The 21421-nt window shown below is 50.6% G+C and overlaps 1 protein-coding gene across 1 annotated transcript; it reads right to left on the minus strand.

The window, feature by feature from the left end:
* Positions 1–12917: 12917 nt before the first annotated feature.
* Positions 12918–14294, minus strand: Kbtbd13 (kelch repeat and BTB domain containing 13). Its single transcript, XM_038321323.1, has one exon. It carries the CDS (start codon positions 14292–14294, stop codon positions 12918–12920), a length of 1377 nt encoding a protein of 458 aa, XP_038177251.1.
* Positions 14295–21421: the final 7127 nt, after the last annotated feature.

Here is a 21421-nt window from a genome sequence, read left to right on the forward strand (position 1 = left end):
GAAACTATTGATTACAAATGAGACAATAGAAAAGTTGTTAGTTTACAATTTGTTTAATTTTTTATTTCATTCATTTATATAGTAGTTTATAAGTTAAATTAGGGTTGTTTACAGGAGCATGCGTAATTTACCAGTAGCTACACCACTGAAGAAAATGTCTCCCTTCCCTCATACTCACTACCTGCCTGTGGGATCTATAGTATAGCTCCTCAGGGAGGGGTGGTGTCTCATAAGCCACATCCCCTTAACTCTTCTTTTAGGAGGTGGGAAAATAGAGTTTGAGGCATAGACTCTGAAATCAGATGGGGCTACAAGTTCAGCATTATTTCTAGCTAGCCGTGCGATCTTTTGAAAGTTGCTCACCTTCTCTGTGCCTCAGTTTCTCATTCATAAAATAGATGCTGAAGCTTTTCAATGATGTGTTGTGTGACGGGGCATCGGATGCTTGTGGCGCTGTACCTACCAGTTCATTCACATCTGTGTCCTCCCTTTCCTTGTCCTGTAGCCTCCACCCTTCCCTGCTCATCTTCCCTGTCATTAACAAACACCAGCTGCTATGGTTTGCGTAAGTGGTCCTGAGGTTTAAGACTTAGTCCCTGGCTGATGGTGCTGGTGGGGAACGGCGGACGGAAGTTCCACCACGTCCTTGGAGAGGACGCTGGCCCTTTCTCTCTTCTCCACTTCTCAGCCACTGTTATGTGAGCAGCTTTGCTCCATCATGGACTCTCACCATGATGCCCTGCCTCACCACAGGCCCCCCGAACAACACAACAGAGCACCCATCGGCTGGAACCTCTGAAACTGTGAGTCAGAAATGCCCTTAGTTTTCTCATTCATTTCCCTGGCAACAGAAAACTAACACAGCCGCTTTCCATAACTAAATTCAAAACACCTGAGCAAACCTGTCTCCAGGAACCCAACCTCTGCTCAGCAGAGGGGAAGAAAGCAGCCAGAAAGGAGGGTTGTGGAAGGCCACCTGGGAAAATGGCGGCTCTGCAACTAAGGGTCAGGAGGCTCCTGAGTATCACAGGTGACACACAGGCTGCCTGTAGTTGGGTTCTGGATACAATGACCCCCAGCAGGGGAGGCCTGGCCCAAATCCAGCCTCGCTTCTGGTCATCTCACTGCCCTCTCAGATGCTGTCCCCTCCTTCTGGTCCCCACTAAGTCCCTGAGAGACACATGCCAGTGGGGTGAAGAAGGAAGGCCCCTGATCTGACAGGACAGCTGTCCTAGGAGCCACTGCAGGCTCAGCTCTCAAACTCATTGTGTCCCCAGGGAACTGTGCAAAATGTCCTCTGTCTCATTCACCCTTGGCCACTTCCTCTGAAGCACCCTGGTGATTACTGTGGGCCCACCGGACTAATCTAGGATGATCTGCCTTCTCACTGGGCCTACCCTAATCCATCAGCAAAGACCTTTTCACGTGGAAATGATAGCTCACAGGTTCTAGGAGTTTGGTTAGATTATTGGGGATCATTATTCGGCCTGCTTCACGGGGGCAGCGCTTTCCCCACATAATGTGTGGTTAATGGTAACAGCCTGTGCATATGTCATATACAGGACATTTCTAGTGCATATATCATACATGGGACATTCCTAGTGCATATATCATACATGGGACATTCCTATTTTAGAATGGGATGAGAGCAAGGCAGGCTGTCTGTGTGGTCCTGAGTTCCCAGTTCCCCTGACTGATGTGCAGATAGGTCAGGCCTTCCCAAAGGCCATTGCCTTCAGCAAGCCTGGGTCTTGCTGGTACAGCTCTATCTGAAGGTACCTTGCTGCTCTGGCTTCAGTATGAGTCCATCTCTTGCAGCTGTCCTGGAAGGAGTGCTGGCCAAGATGCTGCCATAGCCTCCTCTCATCCCTGACCTTTCCAGGCAGGGGGCGGTGGAGGGAGACACACCCCTAGGTCTTGGTTGGTTGGAGCGGGAGAACTCAGGAGTCCCGAATCTCTTCCAGGGCCCTCCCCATCTGTCAGCCCTTTCCTTCCATACTCCCTAAGCCCAAGTCTGTCCTGTGGCCCCTGCCCTCCCATCTGCCTGCTGTCTCCACAGAGGGCACATGGCCCTTTGCCGTGGTGGGGTCTTAGGCACAGTGTGAGAACTGGTCAGAGGAAGGGGCAAATCCCAGCTCTTCAACCTTGACCATGAGACCTTCCAAGAAAGATCTGGGCCTCAGGGGTCTCAAGGAAGTCTTTCCTAATGAAGGCTAGGGAGGATCTCAGAGCTTCACCCTGGGTACCTGGATGCCTCTGGGGCACTCTCCTCTCCTTCAGACCCTAGGGGCCAGACCTTTGCTCTTACATATACTAATGCCACAGGAAGACAGGCAGCCAGGAGTCTCTCAGAGCATAGTCTCTCAGTCTCTACCTACCTACTACCCACCCCCACTACATGTCTCTCTCTCTCTCCCTCTATGTCTTCCTCCCTTCCACCTCAGGAAATGAAATTCTGCTATATGCACTACCTGAAGGAAGTTTGAGATACATGTGCTTTTTTATTCTGGGGACAGGGTGGTTCGCACAAGGCAAGAACTGGTGGCTCAGTCCTTTTCTCTAGCGGGTCCCTCTCCAGGTGCCCTGTGTTGCTTTTTCTCAGCTCCACATTGGTGCCTGTGAGGGGGCTCTGCCTTGCGTCCCAGGAACTGCTGCCCAGGTCACGAGCCAAATCTGCCACCAAAGAACAGCTAATTTGGTTCTGGGGATATGGCTAGGGTGTGACTCAGTCAGTTGAGTGCCTGCCTATCATACACAAGACCTTGGGTCTGAACACCAGCACCACATAAACCAGGAGTGGGGGTGCATACTGGCAATGCCAGCACTTAGGAGGTAAAGGCAGAAGAATCAGAAGTTCAGGGTCACTTATTCTCAGTCACATCTAGAGTTTGAGGCCAGACTAGACTATAGAAGACCCTAGTGTTTTTTGTTTGTTTGCTTGCTTTTATTTTTTTAATACATTCACCAGCTCTCCCGCCATGCATATCTTTATTGATTAGCATACCAGTTGGGCACAGGTCAGGGCAAAAGTACTTGAAAAAACAGGAAGTCCTTCAGTGAGCTGCCAGAGTTGGGCCAGCTTGTGCGGCAGGCACGACAGGTCCCTGCCTGGGCTGAGGATGGCAGCAATAAAGGGGTCCAGCAGGGGTTCCTGGGGCTTTATTGGGCCAGCTCCTCCTGCAAAACTGGGTCCTGGCCAAGAATGCCTGCTGGTTCGGTAGCCTGCCCCGTCGGGGCACCCACTCCAGCCTCCAGGGCTCCTGCCACTGCTGGTGGCCCTCCCTCTGCCCACTCTCCTCCTAAACCTGCCCTTATAAGGCCACCCACTCAGGAGATGCAAGTTCTGTGTCCCCTGGGCAACTGCCCACACCGCGTCATCTGCTGTTCTCTGCCCAAGATTTTAAACCTATGATTTGATTTATTTTGTCGTTAAGAAAATGTTTCCAGATTGAACAGGGACATTAACTGGTTTCCAGATGAGGATACAAAGTTAGAAGCCAGGGTGCTAGGGTGCTGAGGAACTGGGGCCCAGGTCAGTCCCCGGATGCTTAGCCAGTTTCCACATTCCCTCAGTAGCCAGGCAGTTCCAAGAACTTAAGCAAGCTCTGTGCTTAGGTAACTCCCAAGTACTTGAGGGGGAGCCCCTCCCCCCGCTGTGAGACATCTTAGTGTATTGTCAAGGTGCCCTGTCCTCCCTTGACCAGGAGTAGACACATGTCCTTGCTCGGGGCCAACTGCCTCTGGCATGTACCATTGGATCCTTGAGAGCCCCCCTTATTGGCCGTGGCCTTAGAGAAGTGAGATCGGCTCCTGCTGCGGAGCCTGTGCCCCTGAGTGCCTGCCCTTCCCTGTCCCAGGGAGCTCTGAGGAACCTGGAAGCCTTCGCCTTCTGGCTTGATCTTGTGTTCCTTAAGTAGCCACGGTGCTTCTGCTGCTCACAGCCACGCCCCCTGACGGATGTAGTGAGGAAACACACATAGCCGGAGGACTTCCTGCCTCCTGGAGGCCTAGAGACAGGCCTGACTGAAAAGCCAAGAGAGAGGGAGAGCCGGGTGAGACTATGGGCCACCAGGAGGCCTGGTTCCAGTGGAGGCAGTGTCTTCACCAGGGAACTGACCCCCAAGGTTCTGTGATCACTAAGTAGCTGCCTCCTCCATCCCACTGCAAGGCCTCAGGGACAGAAACCAAACCTGGCTTTCTCTGTCCTTCACTGTGGCATAGCTTATGTTGGAGGGGACACACTAAAGTATTTTCTGGATGGAGAAAAAATAAGGCGAGAAGAAAGGAAAGGAAGGAGGGATGGAAAAGACAAACTCAAGAAAGCCACCCCTGCAAGAAGTGGCCCATACTGAAGGGAACTGGCTTCCCTTAAAGGCAAAGGGAAACCAGGGATTTAGGATGCTACTCTCAGTTAGGCAACTTAGGGAACAAGGCAGACATGTTTGGTCCTTGTGGCCATCCCTCAGAGCCTGGAGGACCCCGATGCACAGGACTGGGATAAAGAAGAGATCTTGGTGGCTTCTGGTAGGGCCCCAGCATCTATCTTCAGAAGGCCCTATGAGAGCAGAGCTGACTGACAGCCCCAGCGCCACACCGTGCCTTTTGGAAGCTTCTCAGTGGCCTTAGGGCTAAGCACAGTGAAGTCCGGGCCTGAGCAGTCAGAAACATAGCACACAGCTCTGTGGCTCAGTAGGCTAAGCTCTGCCTAGAGAGGTAGGTGCTGCTGGTCTCGGAAGCTTCCACTTTTTCTCTTTGCTATGTCACCCTAATTCCTACTGTACAGGAACAAGTAACTGAGGAGGCAGCCTGGGGACAGTTCAGGGTTGTTGTTTACACACACACACACACACACACACGAGTTGTTTTTGAGTAGGGATGGGGAGGTAAGGGGAGGTTCCTGGGTAAGAGGCTGAGCTCCTCAGGGGTACAGCGCCCTCACGGACAGGTCATAGGGACGGTGTATTTCTTAGTATCTGGATCTTTGTTAGACCTGTAGCAAGGAAAACCATCTGCACAACCCAGTGACGGGGCCTCCTGCCTGTCCCAGGTCCCTGTAATGGAAAGGGATCTGGGTGTGTGTTCTGGAGACAATGGTCCAGAAGGAGGAATGGTGACAGATGCTTCCCAGGTCAAGAGCCCCTCCTCGTGCCTCCCACTCTTGCCACAGTCAATGAATGACTGTCTTCCTCCCTTGCAGCCAGATCAGCTGCTCCTGGGAGACAATCCCACAGCCCTCCCTGGAGGTAGAGAGCCTTCTAGTTCATTGATAGAAGCCAGCCACTGCTTGTTTGAAGTTGTTTCTGTGTTTCTTTCAGCCCTTTGAGTTTAGGCATTGCTGTTGTGCCCACTACCAGATGCCCACCTGATGGTCAGAAGCTAAACAGCTGTCCAGTCACACAATCAGAAGGCCCTAGAGATGGATTTGAATCTGAAAATCGGAGCCAGCAGCTGGACCATTCCTCCCACTCTGCTTGCCCTCCTCCCTGGGGGCCTGCACTCAGCTCCCTCCCTGACCCCATTGCAAATATGCACACAAAATGCCTCCCATGGGTGGCACTTCCTAGCCTATGACAAGGGCCTCCAGAGCTCTCTCCCTGTTGGTGCTGATGAACTCCTTAGTTAAGACTCCTTTGGCTACCTTCAAACCTAGCCAGGAGGAGAGAGCCAAGCTCAGCCTAGACTCTGGAGCTATGGGTCTGCTGGATCTCTTACCCAGAAGGCATGGCCAGGAACTCTCACGTCTGCTTGTTTCTATGGCCTTCCTAAAAGGGGTTTGATAGGTCAGTTTTTATCCCTCAAAGTGATTTGGGGAGGCAAGACTCCAGCTTCCGGTCGTGGAGACACCACCTCTACCCGGAAGGCATGTCTCTGGTTCCCATCACTGTGTGATCAGTCCAAGGTTGAGATGGACAGTTGCCAATATGCTTTACTGTGCCCAAGCTCAACGGCTGGGTGACTGGTGCCCAGACTGCTGAGGGCCAGAGGTCACAGGCGCACAGCCAGCAGGCTCTTGCCAGGAAAGATGGCACACTCAAACTAGGTCATTAGAGGAAACCTGAGGACAGAGGCTGCTTACAAAGGGTGAGGGGCCACTCCAGGGGCAGCGTGAGGCAGACAGGGCACTCTCTCCACCCCTACACCTGCAGGTGGGTGCCCCAACCTGAGGCCTGGAAATAGCAGTGGGGGAAAAGTCAGTACAAAACTGCTGGAGGAGGGAACTAGGACCAAATCCGTGACTCGTGCTCTCTTTCTGGCTCCCTCTGCCAAAGCCCCTGAGTCTCAGAAGCCCAGTGATGTGACCCAGAGGCCTCAAGGGCTGTCAAACATCTCTGCTTGTCACCTTTGCTGCCTTAACAACAAACTGCAGCTCCCATTTCCTGCAAAATAGAAGCCACATTCTCCAGCCTGAATGCTCGGGCTTCACCCCCATCTCTAGCCTCACAGCCCAGGGGCTCAACAGCCTTCAGTGTTATCCACATCTCCATCCCTCTTTTATACAGAAACCAGGTTTAGAGCTGGGGTGGGGGTGCATGCCTATAGTTTCAGCACTTGGGAGGCTGAGCCTGGAAGATTCCCTGAGTTTGGAAGTCCAAGGCCAGCCAGCCTGGACAACATAGGATCGCATCTCAGTAAGTAAGGAGTTGGAGACACCTGCACTCTCCATTCTGGTGGGAGTGGACAATGAGAAATTCAAAAATTCAGTGTCAGCCTTGGTTACCTAGTAAATCCAAGGGCAGCCTGGGCTACATGAGACCCTGATTTTAAAAAAATTAAAAAACATAGTTGGAAGGGCATATCTACACAAAACACATGCACATTCTCTCTCTCTCATAAATAAAAATAAATCTTAAAAAAAAATCAAGCCAGGGCTGGAGAGATGGCTCCTTAGTTAAGAGCACTGGCTGCTCTCCCAGAGGACCTGGTCCAATTCCCAGCAACCACATGGTTACAGTCATCTGTAGCTCTAGTTCCAGGGCATCTGATACCCTCTTCTGGTCTCTCTAAGCACAAGGCACACACGTGATGTACAAGCATACAAGGAGGCAAAACACTTACACAAATAAAATAAGAATTAAAAAGCTATGCATGGCAGCACACACATCTTTAATCCCAGCACTCTGGAGGCAGATACATGTAGATATATTGAGTTCAAGGCCAGACTGGTCCATATAGTGAGGTCTAGGCCAGTTAGGACTACATAGCGAGACCCTGTCTTTCAAAAAGAAACAAACAGCCAGGTGGTGGTGGCGCACGCCTTTAATCCCAGCACTCGGGAGGCAGAGGCAAGTGGATTTCTGTGAGTTCGAGGCCAGCCTGGTCTACAAGAGCTAGTTCCAGGACAGGCACCAAAAGTACAGAGAAACCTTGTCTCAAAAAACAAAACAAAACAAAACAAAAAAAGAAACAACAACAGAACAGGCCAGACAGTGGTGGCACAAGTCTTTAATCCCAGTACTCAGAAGGCAGAAGCAGGCGGTACTCCGAGTTTGAGGCCAGCCTGGTCTATAGAGTGAGTTCCAAGACAGCCAGAGCTGTTACACAGAGAAACCCTGTTTCAAAAAACCAACCAAACAAACAACAAGATAGTTGGAGTCAACATTTAACACTAAAACCAGATGGCTGGCAGGCAAGCAAGGTTGTCCTTCCCCAGACTGAGGCCCATGAGACCCACCGGCCCACAGTGCCTCATTTCTGCAAGCCTACAAAAAAACACATTTACCTATGTGTGCACGTGCACGCGTGTGTGTGTGCGCGTGCACGCGTGTGCATGCATATGTGCGTGTGTATGCCAGAGGTCAACCATGGGTATAATTCTTTTTAAACCATCTACTTTGTTTTTTGAGACAAGGTTTCTCACAGGGACCTGGGCTTGCCAGTTAAGTGAGGCTGGCTGACCAGGAGTCCCAGAGTCTTGACTGCCTCTCCCTCCTCAGCACTTGGATCACAAGCTCAGCTTTTATTGTTTGATTTTCAGTAGCCCAGGATGCCTCAAAGCCACTATGTAGTGGAGGCTGGTTTTGAACTCCTGACCCACTTGCCCTAGCTTTCCATGTACTGGGATTACAGGTAGGCTCAGCAGCTTTTTAATGTGGTTACCAGGAATGGAACTCAGGTCCTTGTGCTGACCGGGCAAACACTAATGACTGAGCTTCTCCTCAGCTCCCCCATTATCCTTTTAAGCTACTGAGATGTGAAGAGAGAAGGCTGTGTGTTTTCAAGCTTTCTGACAGCCGAGGCTGCAGCGGACAGTACTGAGATGAAACTCTCCACTGTGGTCCTGTGTCCATGATCCCCATACCCAGAGAGACCTTGTCCCCTGACAGCTAGATCTCATGCCGGCACAGTTAATCTGCTGCTGTTTCTGAGGAGTGACAGCAACTTGAACACAGCAATTAGGATGAAAAAGAGGCCCAGCTGCTTGGGGCCAGAGGAAAATAAACAGACTGGTCCTGTGTGTACTCCATGGCCAAGAGGAGCAATCCTTCACAGGGTGATTAGCTTTTCCAACCACAGCCTCTTCCCAGCCATGGAAGGAAGGCAGGGTGGCTGCGATTCCCGGATCCTGCTCTTCCCAGGGTGTCCAGGTCATTCTTTCTTCATGAAGTCTTCTCTACCCTTACCTCCACCCTTATTGCCTGAACAGAAACTTTTCCCACCCTTCTGAAGTCTGAGGCTTGCTGTGCACCTCCCCCGGGAGCTTTGGTCCTAATCGATCTATTGACTCATCTGTTCATTCTTTCTGTCTGGACATCCGTTAAACAGTACTCATTCATCTAACAGATGGTGTACTTCCTTGCTATATTGTTAACACCGTTTCTGGTACTAGTGACGCAGCAGTGAACAACACAAACAAAAGTCTCTGCCCTTGGGCTGGGAACATAGCCCAGGGGTAAGGTGCCTGCCCAGCATGTTGGAAGCCCTGGGCTCAATCCCCAGCACCATGAGTTGGGAGGTCACTGCTCTCATGGAGTTCAAATTTTAGCAGGGAGAAAAAGACAAGAGACAGGTGAAAATATAGCAGGGAGCATGATGCTAAATGCTGTGGAGGAAAACAGGGCTGGAGAGAGAGTTCACCAGTTAAGAGGGCCTCTTGCAGAGGACTGCAATTTGGGGTGTGTGTGTGTGTGTGTGTGTGTGTGTGTGTGAGAGAGTGTGTGTATGTGTGTGTGTGTCTTAGTCAGTGTTCTACTGCTGTGAAGAGACACATGACCAAGGCAGCTCTTACCAAAGAAAGCATTTAATTGGAGCTTGCTTACAGTTTAAGATGCTTAATCCATTATCATCATGACAGGAACATGGTATCATATCATAGATAGACATACTGGAGAAGTAGCTGAAAGTTTTACACCTGGATCCACAGGCAGCAGGAAGAGAGAGAGAGAGAGAGCCTCTGGGCCTGGCTTAGGCATTTGAAACCTCAAAGTCAACCCCAAGCTATGCATCCCTCCAACAAGGCCACACTTCCTAATTCTTCTCAGGTGGTGCCTGCCACTCCCTGATGATTAAGCATTCAAATATATGAGCCTATGGGGGCCTTTGTTAGTCAAACCCCCACAGTGTGTCTGTATGCACATGTGTGTATGTGTGCTTGCCTGCATGTGTTGGCACACATGCATTTGCCTGTAAGCCAGAAGACAGTTGTTATTCCTCAGATGCCATCCACATCCATTTTCCTTTTTTTTTCCTTCCTGAGAAAGGGTCTCTCACTGGCCAGGGAGCTTCAGGGACTGTGCCTTGCCAGTGCTGGGATTGCAAGCCTATGCCTCTACTCCCAGCCTTTTAAGGATGCTGGAGATCAAACTCAAGTCCTTGTGCTTCCAAGGCAACATTTTACCAACTGAGCTGTCTCTGCAGTCCCCCTCATTACCTTTCTTCATTGAGGCTGGATTCTTTATTTTTATTTTTTTATTTTATATACATAGGTCTTGAGATTAAACTCATGTCCTACCACCTGGAAGGTAAGTACTTTGCCAAGTGGGCTATCTCCTTAGTTTTGCTTTAAAAAATTTTTTTTTGAGGCAGTGTCTCTCTATGTAGTCCTAGCTGTCTGGGAACTTGCTACATAAACCAGTTTGGCCTTGAAATCAGAGATCCACCTGCCTCTGCCTCTCTAGTGCCGGGATCAAAGGCATGTGCCACCAGGCACGGTTATTGCTTAAAATTCTCAAATGCTTAAAAAAGTGAACTTTGGGAAAACTGTATGAACATTCTAAGCTCATTACTATGCACAAAAGACATCTCTGAAAGAAGGTGCCGCTCTGAGTGAGAAGAGTGTCAAGAGCCAGCCTGTCAGAGCCAAACCTAGAGCCCATGAGCTGACAGACCTTAACGGCACAAAAGGCAGTGCTCTGGCTGCCAGGAAGAATGCTCATCACCTGAAATTAGAGGCAAAGGAGGAGCATGGGTCCCTACAGCATCACTGGACCGTGGGTCCTTACAGGTCACTCTCAGGGGCACCGTGGGTCCTACAGCATCACTGGACTGTGGGTCCTACAGCGTCACTCTCAGGGGCACCGTGGGTCCCTACAGTATCACTGGACTGTGGGTCCTACAGCATCACTCTTAGGGAGACCGTGGGTCCCTACAGCATCATTGGACTGTGGGTCCTACAGCGTCACTCTCAGGGGGACCGTGGGTCCTACAGCGTCACTCTTAGGGAGACCGTGGGTCCTACAGCTTCACTCTCAGGGGACCATGGGTCCTACAGTGTTACTCTTAGGGAGACCATGGGTCCTACAGCGTCATTCTCAGGACTGAGCACTGGGCCGACTTGATTTTGAAGGGCGATGCCCTTCTATTTCAATGACTCACTATGGCGTGGCCCAGACATCACTAAGTCCTGTGCCAGCCTGTGGGTGTACACAAGTCTGTGCATGTGCACATGTGAAGATGCAAAGATTCTTTTCCAGGATAAAACTATTAAAATGAAGGTTTTATTGCCCTCCCCAGACAAAAACCTAGCAAACTTACTGCCTGGCATCTTTGCCAATTCAGTATACAAATCTCTGTCTCTAGATGATCTTTCTAAGCAGCTTCCCATTCTTCTAGTACCCCCATTAATGAGCTGAGTAAGTCATTGCCTGGTGATAAGTGTGCGTGCGTGTGTGTGTGTGTGCGTGTGTGTGTGTGTGTGCGCGCGCGTACTTTTATAGAACCACAAGTGAGGGACTGTAGAAGAAGTGAAAGGACACAAATGTCAGAGTTTATTGCTGTGACTCATCAGATTAGACTATCACAAAGGCTAGAAGATTTCACACTCCTGAAGGCAGCTTATTTAGGTGTAGGACACAACTCAGGAGAAGAGGTAGCAAGTGACAGCCCGCCCCAGGCTCCATGCCCAGGAAGTACCATGCCAATGCTGTGTTCTCTACTTCTGAAGCTGGGGTTTTGTATGGTGTGGGTTTGGAAGGATAGAGACAATACGGGACCATGAAAGAAGTCTGTTGCCGACATGGCCATGGTGGAGGGCTGAAGCAGGCATCTGTAGCAGAAGCTAGGTCTGGGTACTGTGTTTGTTTGAGATGGAATTTCTCTGTGTAGCTCTTGCTGTCCTGGTACTTGCTCTGTAGACCAGTCTAGCCTAGAACTCAGAGATCCTCCAGCCTTTGCCTCCTAGGTGCTAGGATTAAAGGCGTGCGTCACCACCACCCAGCTCTGTGTATTGCTTTTAAGACAAGAGTTGTTTAACAACATATCAGTGGCAGACCCCTAACTAGTGATTCTTGTAAGACATCATTTTATTCTGCAGGCAAGAAAGTGCCAGGCTCAGTTAACAGCGTGGGACCTCTACTCTTATCATCGGCATACAGGTACGGCTGCACAGATGACACAGTATCACAGAGATCAAGGAGCAAGGCAGCAGCCAGGTCAGGGAAACGGGAGCTGGATCAACCAATCCTGCTGGGAGGGAGTGGGAATGGAGCCCACAAAGAGGAAGAAGAAAGGCATTACCGGCCCAGGGAATGGGTACAGAGGAGATTAGGAGAAAGGTGGAGCCTGTGGCTTATCTAGGAAGGAATGTAGGAGATCACAAGACTAGGCTCCTTACACCTTAAGGTCGACAATCTACTGTCCTATAGTGTTAACAAAAAAGATAGGTAAAGGAATTACACCCTGGTGCTTGCTTTCCATTCCAGTCCCCAAAGCTACTGTAAGGAGCCTTTGCTCCCACCCATGATCTCACCCCAGGCTCTACTGAGTTTACAGAGACCCTGTCTGGTCCAGTCTTGCCCCTCTTTTCTCTTGGAGAGCTCAGACTCTGTGGTCTGACTCGGCTCCTGCAGATTGTCTCCGGTTTCCTCTATGCCATTTAAATATGTGCCTACTTCCTGATTTACATTCTTTATCTTCCCCTCTCCTTGCTGACTGCTTAGTATTCTTTTTTATTGTATCATTTGTTTTTAATTTTTTTCAATCGCCATGTTGCTGTCAGTTTGAGAAGGGAAGCAAATTATGTGTAGAACTTTTTTTTTTTTTTTTTTGTCATCCTGACACTTCTATTAAGACCGAGTTTCCTAGGCTAGTCTCCAAGCTCTTAGTACCCCGACCAACAGCTACAGCTCACCGAAGGCCCAGTATTGTGTTGCCCCTTCATGCCTGCTGATTAGCTTTTGGTTAGCACATCATTCAATCGCTTCTAGCCACAGCTCAAATGTTGGCTATTCGCCTACAAGCCCGGTTATTGTCCAATAACCCCACCCCTTTTCCTGAGATTGTAACCCACCAGCTCTCAGCAGAGCCTAAGGGATGTGAGGACCCAGGAATCTGCGTTGCTCAGGGCTTCTTGGATCCACACCACCAGAAAGCAGAGATCAGAGTGTCCCAATAGGGAAAAGGAACTCCAAAGAGCTCCTCAATCCAGGGTCACATAGCCAGGGCTCATGAAGACTCTCAAGTCTTCTGACGTCATTCCGAGCTCACAACTCTGGCAATGCGGTGGCCACAGGCCCAGTAGTGCCCGGCGGCAGCCGCAGAAGAAAGGTCTGCAAAGAGCCAGGCCGAGGAAACCCAGCCTTCTCCCTGAGCAGCCTCCAGGTGCCATCTTCAATGGCATACACCAACGTGGATACACGGTTGACAGTATAGACGGTGTCCCCACGCACCACGGACGTGAAGAGTGCTCCCTTGCTGTTGACAAACTGGCCAGGAAGCGATGTCCACTGGCCTGTGACCAGGTTGAGGCAATCGATGGCACAGTGCAGGAAGTCATCAGAAGGTCCATTACGCACCACATAGAGACTGTCACGATGGGCCACCATAAAGTGGCCGTAGCTCTGCGAATGACATAGTTCAGCCACCGGCAGCCACTTGTCCATCTGCACCACGTACTCAACGACGGCAGTGATATCTGCCGGCCTCCACAGGCACACAAAAAGGCGGCCACGCGCGTGGGCACAGGGAACCCCTGTAGCTGGCTGTGGCAAGTCCGCCACAAAGCTCCAGCAGCCTGTGGTGGGATCGTAGCACTCCACGGAGCTCATGGGCGTCCTCTGGAATTCGCCACCAATGGCATAGAGGCGGCCTTCAAAGCCGGCCAACGCCAAATCATAGCGCGGCTGGTGCGGGCTGGGGAACTCGCACCAGGTGCCACCTTCTGGGTCATAACAGAAACTCAGCTCCACAACCTCCTTGCTGGCGCCACATACACCACCCACGATGTAGAGCTTGTTGCCCAGAGTGGCTACGCCTGCCAGCAGCGTGCTGGCCTCCAAGGGCAGTGCAGCTAGCGTGCGCCAGGCGTCCTCTTCCTCGTCCAGGTAGCACATGGTGCGCGACGCATCCTCTAGAAAACCAGGTGTGGGTGTGTGCGTGCTCACGGCCACGTAGGTGCTGGGTCGCAGCCCCGCCACGTAGGCACGGGCCTCGGGCAGCTCCAATTCCGCCACCAGCTCGTGCGCGCCGTCGCGGATGAAGAGCGCAGCGCTGTGGAGCACGTCGTGCAGACCGAAGGCGGCGGCTGCGTCGCACAGCAGCGAGCAGTTGTCCGACGTGACGCTGTGCTCCAGGAAGCGCGCAAGCGCGGGCGCCTGCAGGAACGCGGCGCACTCCACCGCCTGCAGCAACTCGTCGTCGGCCACCAGCGCCGGCCGCTCTCCGCGCAGCACCCGTAACGCCGTGCCGAAGCCCGCCGCGCTCAGCGCAGCCAGGCGCACCTCGGACGCGCGCGCCTCCCGCATGCCAGAGCGGAAGAGCCCACGGAAGAAGCCGCAGTGCTCCACCAGCAGCGACTGCTCGGCCTGGAAGAGTTGGCCGTCTACCCACACCTGCACAGGGACCTCGGGACCCGGGGACATGATGAGCCAGAAGGGCGGAGGCTGTTGCCGCTGGGGGGCCTAGATTTGCCTGGGGCCACTGACTCTGGGGCTACCCCGGGGCGGGGAGGAAAAAAAAAACTTCCCTGGGGGTTATAAATACCTTCCTGACTAAAGATAGGATGGCTCATGTGATGTAGCCCGCAGGCTTGGATGGCCGCCTGGCCCAGAGGACATCTGGACACCTGTGTGGTCACTCTGTTGAGAGACTAGTGACAAGGGCCAGTGAAATGGCCCAGCAGGTTCTTTCCTACAAGCCTGTTTGACCTGGGTTCAACCTGGAACCTACATAAAGCTGGAAGGAGAAAACCTGCTTCACAAAGTTGCCCTTTGACTTCTGGATTAGCACTGTGGCATGCATCCCACCACCACAGAGACTCAGTTACTTTTTTTTTTTTTCTTTTTTTAAAGAAATAGTAACAATACTAACCATATACTGAATAGTCACTGCATGCTGGGCCCTGTCAGGCCTTCTTGTAAAGATAATTTATTTAACTGGCACCATCCCAAGCTGTTATCCTCACATACAAAGCATGTAGTCGGCTCTGTTCATCTTTCAATAGAGGGGCTGGAGAGATGGCTCAGTGGTTGAGAGCACTTCAAGAGGATCTGGGTTCAATTTCCAGCAGTATGTAACTCCAGTTCTGGGTATCCACCACCCTCACACAGACCTACATGCAGGCAGAAACACTGATTCATATAAAATAAATAAAATTTTAAAAATTGGGATCAATAGAAACATCTATGGACAGTATTGGGACAAAGTCCATAAGGTGTTCTGAATGAAGTCTGGAGACTTTGCGTGACTTGTTCAAGGTCATTCAGCTGGGGACAAGAGTTCATCAGCTCAAAATGGTGGGACAGGCAGAATGAAGAGAGACTAAAGTGGAGCATCAGGCCAGGATTCTGAAGTGTACCTTTGCCCAAGCTTACAGTGTAGCCTAGTCAATCCCCCCACTCAGGTTTTGCCTGCTTGTATGTAGGTGTATCACATACATCCAATGCCCTTGGATGCCGGAAGAGGACCTCAAATGGCGTGGAACTGGGGACCAGGATCACAGAGAGTTGAGAGTCACCATGTAGATGTGAGTATCAAGCCCCCATCCTCTGGACGAGGAGCAAGTGCTGGATTTCTGAATCTCTTTTCGAGCCCATTTCCTTCCAAGTAAGAGAGCGTCCAGTGACCCCTACAGGCCCAAGTCACCCCTCACTTAGAAATGCGGAGCTGGTGTTTGGTCCTCACTTGTCTGACCCTCTATGGTGCTGTCATCTTGGGTGAAGAAAAGTATAGGTGCTGGGAAGATGGTATACCCATGGATGAGAACGTCTTCTTCATACGATAATGTAATTTTTTTTCAAGATTGGGTTTTTCTGTGTAACAGCCCAAGCTGCTCTAGGACTAGCTCTTGTAGACCAGGCTGGTCTTGAACTCACAGAGATTGGCCTGCCTCTGCCTCCCGAGTGCTGGGATTAAAGGCGTGCGCCACCACCACCCGGCTACAATAACTTAAATTTAAGCTGCACTTAAACAGCTTTGTGATAAACACTTTGACTCCTTGCAACACTCATGAGTGGTTACTATGACCCTAACCCCCAAACCGTGCCAAATACACAATATCCATTACTTTTTACAGCAATGCTATGAACTGGATATCTTAGGGTCTGATGTATCTTAGGCTGGTTTCATACTTGCCGTGCAGTGAGGGTGACCCTGAATTTCTGACCCTCTGACTTCTACCTCCCGAGGGCTGGGATTACAGGCATGTACCTAGTTTACGTAGTGCTGTGCTGGGGGCTGAACCCAGAGCTTTGTCCCTGCTGGGCAAGGACTCTGCTTACTGAGGTGTACACCAGCCCAGAACTAGATTCTACAGATGGCCCCATTTGATAGATAAGGAGACCAAAAGCAGAGGCTTAGCCCAGAAGCAACAAGTGACAGATTTAGGGCCAGAATGCAACCAGTTTGACCCTAGTGTCTGTGCCCTTAATCTTGCTGCTCTGTTGCCTCCTGAGCTAATGAGAGGCAGTGGAAGGAACTTCCAACTCACTAATTCCCATGAGGACCTGGTACAAAGTGAGAGAGAGCCCTGGCCAGGATCTTGCAGCTCAGGACGGTCAGCCCCAGGCCCCCTGCAGCCCAGCCTGTGGCAATTTTCCAGCTGTACACGACTTTCCTAGTTGATCATCTAACACTAGGTCCCAAAATGTCAGATGAAAAGGAGTTTGATGATTGCCTTCTCTTACCACTACATTTTGTAGGCCAGGAAACTGAGGCCCAGACTTTGAGAGGATGGTCTATGCCCTTTTGATGTTCGGCCTTGGGCCTCCCTTGGGAAGACAGAACAGCTATCCCTTACCAGAAAGGAAGTAGGAGGGCAGGAAATGTCCCCTCCCCTTTAGGACACAGACACAGAACATGTAGATGAATCTGCAGACCCAAAGAAAATGTGCCTCCCTTAAGGCACTCTCTAGTTCACCCCATCAAAACAGCCCTGGGGTGGGCGGACCACTTGTGTGAGCCTGGGAAGCCAGAGGCCTCGAAGACATGGCCAGAAATATCTCAGATGCTCTGCCCCAGGGACTAGGAAGGAAGAGGGGAAGAAGATGGGGGTGGGGTGGGCAGAAGTCCCATGAGAACTGTCCTAGGCCTTCTGCCAGTATCTCTCCTCTGAGACCAGACATTGGCTAGAAGGGCCTAGAATGCTTCCAGCAGTAGGCATGACATCCCCTTCTTGGAGACAAGTGAATGCTGTAGGGGCAGATCTTTGCTCATATTCTTGTGAGGCCTTAGTGTCAGGGAGAGATTGTCTGGGAGCTTGCAGATGGGGGGGGCTGCTTTTCCTCAGTTGTGAATGACAGTATAGGACTGGACAGACTCTATGGGTCTGATAGCCTACTTGCCACCTAGCCTGGGTCTGTCTCTTCACCCACAGTGCCTCAGAAAGGATGAAGCTAGAGAAGGCAGGCTGTCAGGAGCCCAGGTCTGCTGCAGAGTTGCCCTCAGCCAGTCTGGTCCAGACATCTGGTAAAAGCCAGGCAGAGCCAAACAGAACCATCACAGGCCTCTCCTAAAATGCAGTAGGCAAAAATTACAAAACTCTGAATAAAGCTTATCCTCCAACCCATTTTATCCCAAGTTAAGACCTCTTGAGTGGTGGTGGGGGGGGTGTCATACACACCCCCTGTTTCCACCTTCCAAAGCCTGATGATGGGGAGGGGTCCAACTAAGGTGGAGATTGTGGTTCTGATTCTGAGCTGAGGCTCTGCCCTTTGGTCCTACCCTCGGGGCCCCAGCTGGTGTTATGTGCAGCTGGGAGTTTCCTCCTCCCAGATCCTGAGTGGCCCTCTGGGAGATGGAGAGGACAAGGAACTGTCTTGGCTATGGGCAGCCCACAGAGTTCCCAGGCCCTGCCTGACCCCTGCCCGACCTCTAACAAACCCCCCTCCACTTTGCAATCCCCACACTAAGGGAGGTGGGGGTGGGGAGGAAAGGCAGGCATCGGGCTCTGAGCCTTGAAGCAGCACAGACCCAAACCTTGGTCGTATCTGCAGCTGCACAGTCAGCATCCAGTAGAGTCTCTCTTTTTATTTAATTAAAACTTTTAAAAGATTTATTTATTTAATTGTTATGTATGAGAGTCTTGCCTGCGTGTATGTATGTGCACCACATGAGTGCCTGGTGCCAGAAGGTATCAAATCCCCTGGGATTTGGTGTTAGAAATGGTTGTGAGCCACCAGGTGGGTGATGGGAACCAAATCTGGGGCCTGTGCAAGAACGATAGGTGTTCTTAATTGCCGAGTCATCTCTCCAGCAGGGTCTATTCAGTGGAATCCTGAGCTCCAACCTACTGGAATTCCAAGCAGGCTTAGGGAAATCCAGTTCCTGTTCCAGAAGAGCTTTATCTGATGAAGGAGACGTAACTTTTGTCCTTGAAGAAAACAACCCCTGCCCCCCTCCCAACACCCGATTTGATGGTGGAGCCTTTTTTTCAGTCATGGTGAAGACAGTCCATAGGGCAGGGAGTACCTTGCAGCTCCTGGGCTTGGGAAAAGGATGAACACGGTACTAGGAGTCAGGATCCTTGCCTGGCATCTGTGTGACCACAAACTTGCCAAAGCTACTGAGCCTCTCCAGGCCTCAATTCCATGCCTGCAAGGTGGGATTGCAACTGACTTCCAAGGTTCTGCTCAGTTTTGATACTGTGATATATCATAGAACAACCATAGAAAGCATGTGTTGTGGCCCTGGAAAAGCAGTGACATCATAGAGCTCCCCGAAGCTTAGCTTTATGTGCAATTGCTCATGGGTATCCTGGTATCAGGAAAGATAAGTCCTCTTTCTCACCTGTTCATCCCCTACCTGTTTTGTGCATCTATTGAGCACTGACTGCATGCCCATCGCTGGGCCCACATTTGGGTATCTGAAGTCCTCTATAACAATTTTGATTGAGAGGACTAGACAAGGAGATGAGCTACTTGACCAAACAGTATAACCTCGCTCTTGAGTAAAGAGTCCTTGCCGGGCGGTGGTGGTGCACGCCTTTAATCCCAGCACTCGGGAGGCAGAGGCAGGCGGATCTCTGTGAGTTCGAGGCCAGCCTGGTCTACAAGAGCTAGGTCCAGGACAGGCTCTAAAAAAGCTGCAGAGAAACCCTGTCTTGAAAAACCAAAAAAAAAAAAAAAAAAAAAAAAAAAAAAAAAAAAAAGAGTCCTTGACCTCTTGGTAGGTGGTTAAGAGGTATGTGCTGTTAATGGAGAGTAGAAGGAATTATTGATAGTCTTATGGGTCATGGGCCAAGTTCTAGGTTCTATTTATTTTCATGTTATCTCATCTAATCTTTAATATTATAGCAGTTTTAAAGATGAGGAACTGGGATCAGGGAGATTAAAGTAGCCTATTGTAGAGTCTGGCAGCATGTGGCGAACTCCCAAGGCCTTTGCAGGCTGGGTCAGCGTGTCAGCATGCTAGACAAGCAACTATCAGAGCAGGGGACAGAGGCCAGGCAAAAGAACTGGCCAAAGAGGTCCTGTTTCCTTCCTAAGCCTTGGACTTTAAACTTTAAACAGGACCTTTTGTTAGTCCCAGTTTTAAAGATGAGGAAACTGGGCCGACAAGAGAGTGAAGGTGCTTGCTGCCAGGTCTGATGACTTGAGCCTGACCCCCAGAACCCACACGATGGAAGGAGAGAACTGACTCCCTCGAGTAATCTTCTAACCGCCACACACATGCTCAATAAATAAACAACAAGCAAGCAAATAAACAAATGAAAAAATTAATTTTTAAAAGGTAAAAAAAACTGATGCCAGGTTCTGTTTATTTATTTGGTGTGTGTGTGTGTGTGTGCGTGTATGTGCGTGTGCGTGTGTGTGTATGTATGTGCGTGTGTGTGTGTGCGTGTATGTGCGTGTGTGTGTGTGTGTGTGTGTGTGTGTATGTGTGTGTAATGGAGGTCAGGGAACAGATTGCGGAAGTCACCCATCTCCTTGGACCACATGAGCACATGGGTCCCAGGGATTGAAGTCAGATCGTCAAGCTTGTGGTCAGTGCCTTGACCCACTGAGCCATCCTGCTGGCAGCACCAGGGCATACTCCCAAGGCCGGGTCAGCGTGTCAGAATGCTAGACAACTCTTTCCTTTTGTTTTTGAGACGTGGTCTGATGTAACCTAGGCTCCTCTTGTACCCCTGACCTTGTAGTGGAAAATGATCTCGTACTTCTGGTCCTCTTGCCTCCAACTCAGAACAGCTGGGATTATAGGCATGTACCATCCGTCATCAATGGAGTTTGCTCGGTGCTGGGGATTGAACCCAGGGCTTTGTGTGAACTGAGCCCTAGCCTAAGAAAGATTTGAAGCAACTCCCCCCACCTTACACAAACTGGGAAGTGGCAAAGGTATCATCTGTAGGACCTGGGCAGGCTCCACCTTGCCTCCTCCAGCAGTGAGACGAGCTTTCTCCCCCTGGACACCGTCCAGAAGTCTGCACAGGACTGTAACCAGCTGGGGATGTGGCTGGAACCAGGCACCCAATTTTCAACTCCCACAACTCAGAGGAAAACTTTTATCCATTAGCTGTTCAAGCAAGTCTGGTCTGAGGGTGTAATCTAAACAAATCCCTGTGGTACCTTGTAATCTTTTTAACAGCTGGGCCACTGTGATTACCCTCAACAGCTAGACCAAGTCAGGATTCACATCCTGTCCAGAAAAAAAAATTTTTTTTCCTTCTTGGTTAGGAGGGACACTGCCACCCTGCTTGACCCTGGACCCTCTGCCTGCTGGCCGGGTTTCAATGTTTTTCTTTTTTTCTGGTGGGTGTAGCAGGCTCCCAGACCTTAGCACAACTGATGCCATGATGGAAGTGCCATTCAGACTCTAACACTCAGCATGTAGAGAGCACCACCTGCCAAAACTAAAGCAAAGACCCAGTCCATCCAAGTTCATAGTTCTGGGAATGTCTCTAAATGTACAAACCTTGCTCTTTGTTGTTTTAAGTTTTAATGGCATGTTATCAATTATGCACATTAATGGGTTTTGTTGTGACATTTTCACACATGCATATAATGTATTTTGATCATATTCTCTTCCCCACTCCCTCTCTCAGGCCCCTACCACTCACTTGTCCCCCTCTTCTTCCCAATTAGCCTCCTTCCTATTTTCATGCCTTTTAGTTAATTTTGGCCACCCAATGAGTTCAGTTAGGATTACTTACAGGAGCATGGGTAAAGCGTTTCGTTTGTTTTTGCGATGGTCTCACAAGTAACTCGAGCTACCCTGGAATTCACTCTTATAGCTCAGGCTGGCTTCCAATTGACCACAAGGCTTCCTTAGCGTCCCAAATGCTTGGCCATGATGTCTTAGCCAGAGGCACAAACCTTTTGTTCCAGGAGCCTGAGTTGTGCAGCGATGCTACTTAGAGTCCCCAGTGCAAAATACAGAAGTAGAGTTGCTGAGGTTGAGCTGGCTGTGGTCTAAAGCAAAAAAATGGCACCAGCAGGGCGCTCTGAGTGGAGCTCAACTGCTGTTAAAAGGTGTTTGGAGCGTGAAGGCCACGCCCCATCCACGCCCCTCCTCCAGCAGGCGGACACCGACGGGCGGGCCCGAGGGTGACTGA

The sequence above is a fragment of the Arvicola amphibius genome, chromosome 3 (assembly GCF_903992535.2).
Source record: "Arvicola amphibius chromosome 3, mArvAmp1.2, whole genome shotgun sequence".
Taxonomy (NCBI): domain Eukaryota; kingdom Metazoa; phylum Chordata; class Mammalia; order Rodentia; family Cricetidae; genus Arvicola; species Arvicola amphibius.

Excerpts from the sequence above, each read along its gene's own strand:
- Kbtbd13 (XM_038321323.1), bottom strand. The coding sequence starts at position 14,294 with ATGTCCCCGGGTCCCGAGGTCCCTGTGCAGGTGTGGGTAGACGGCCAA.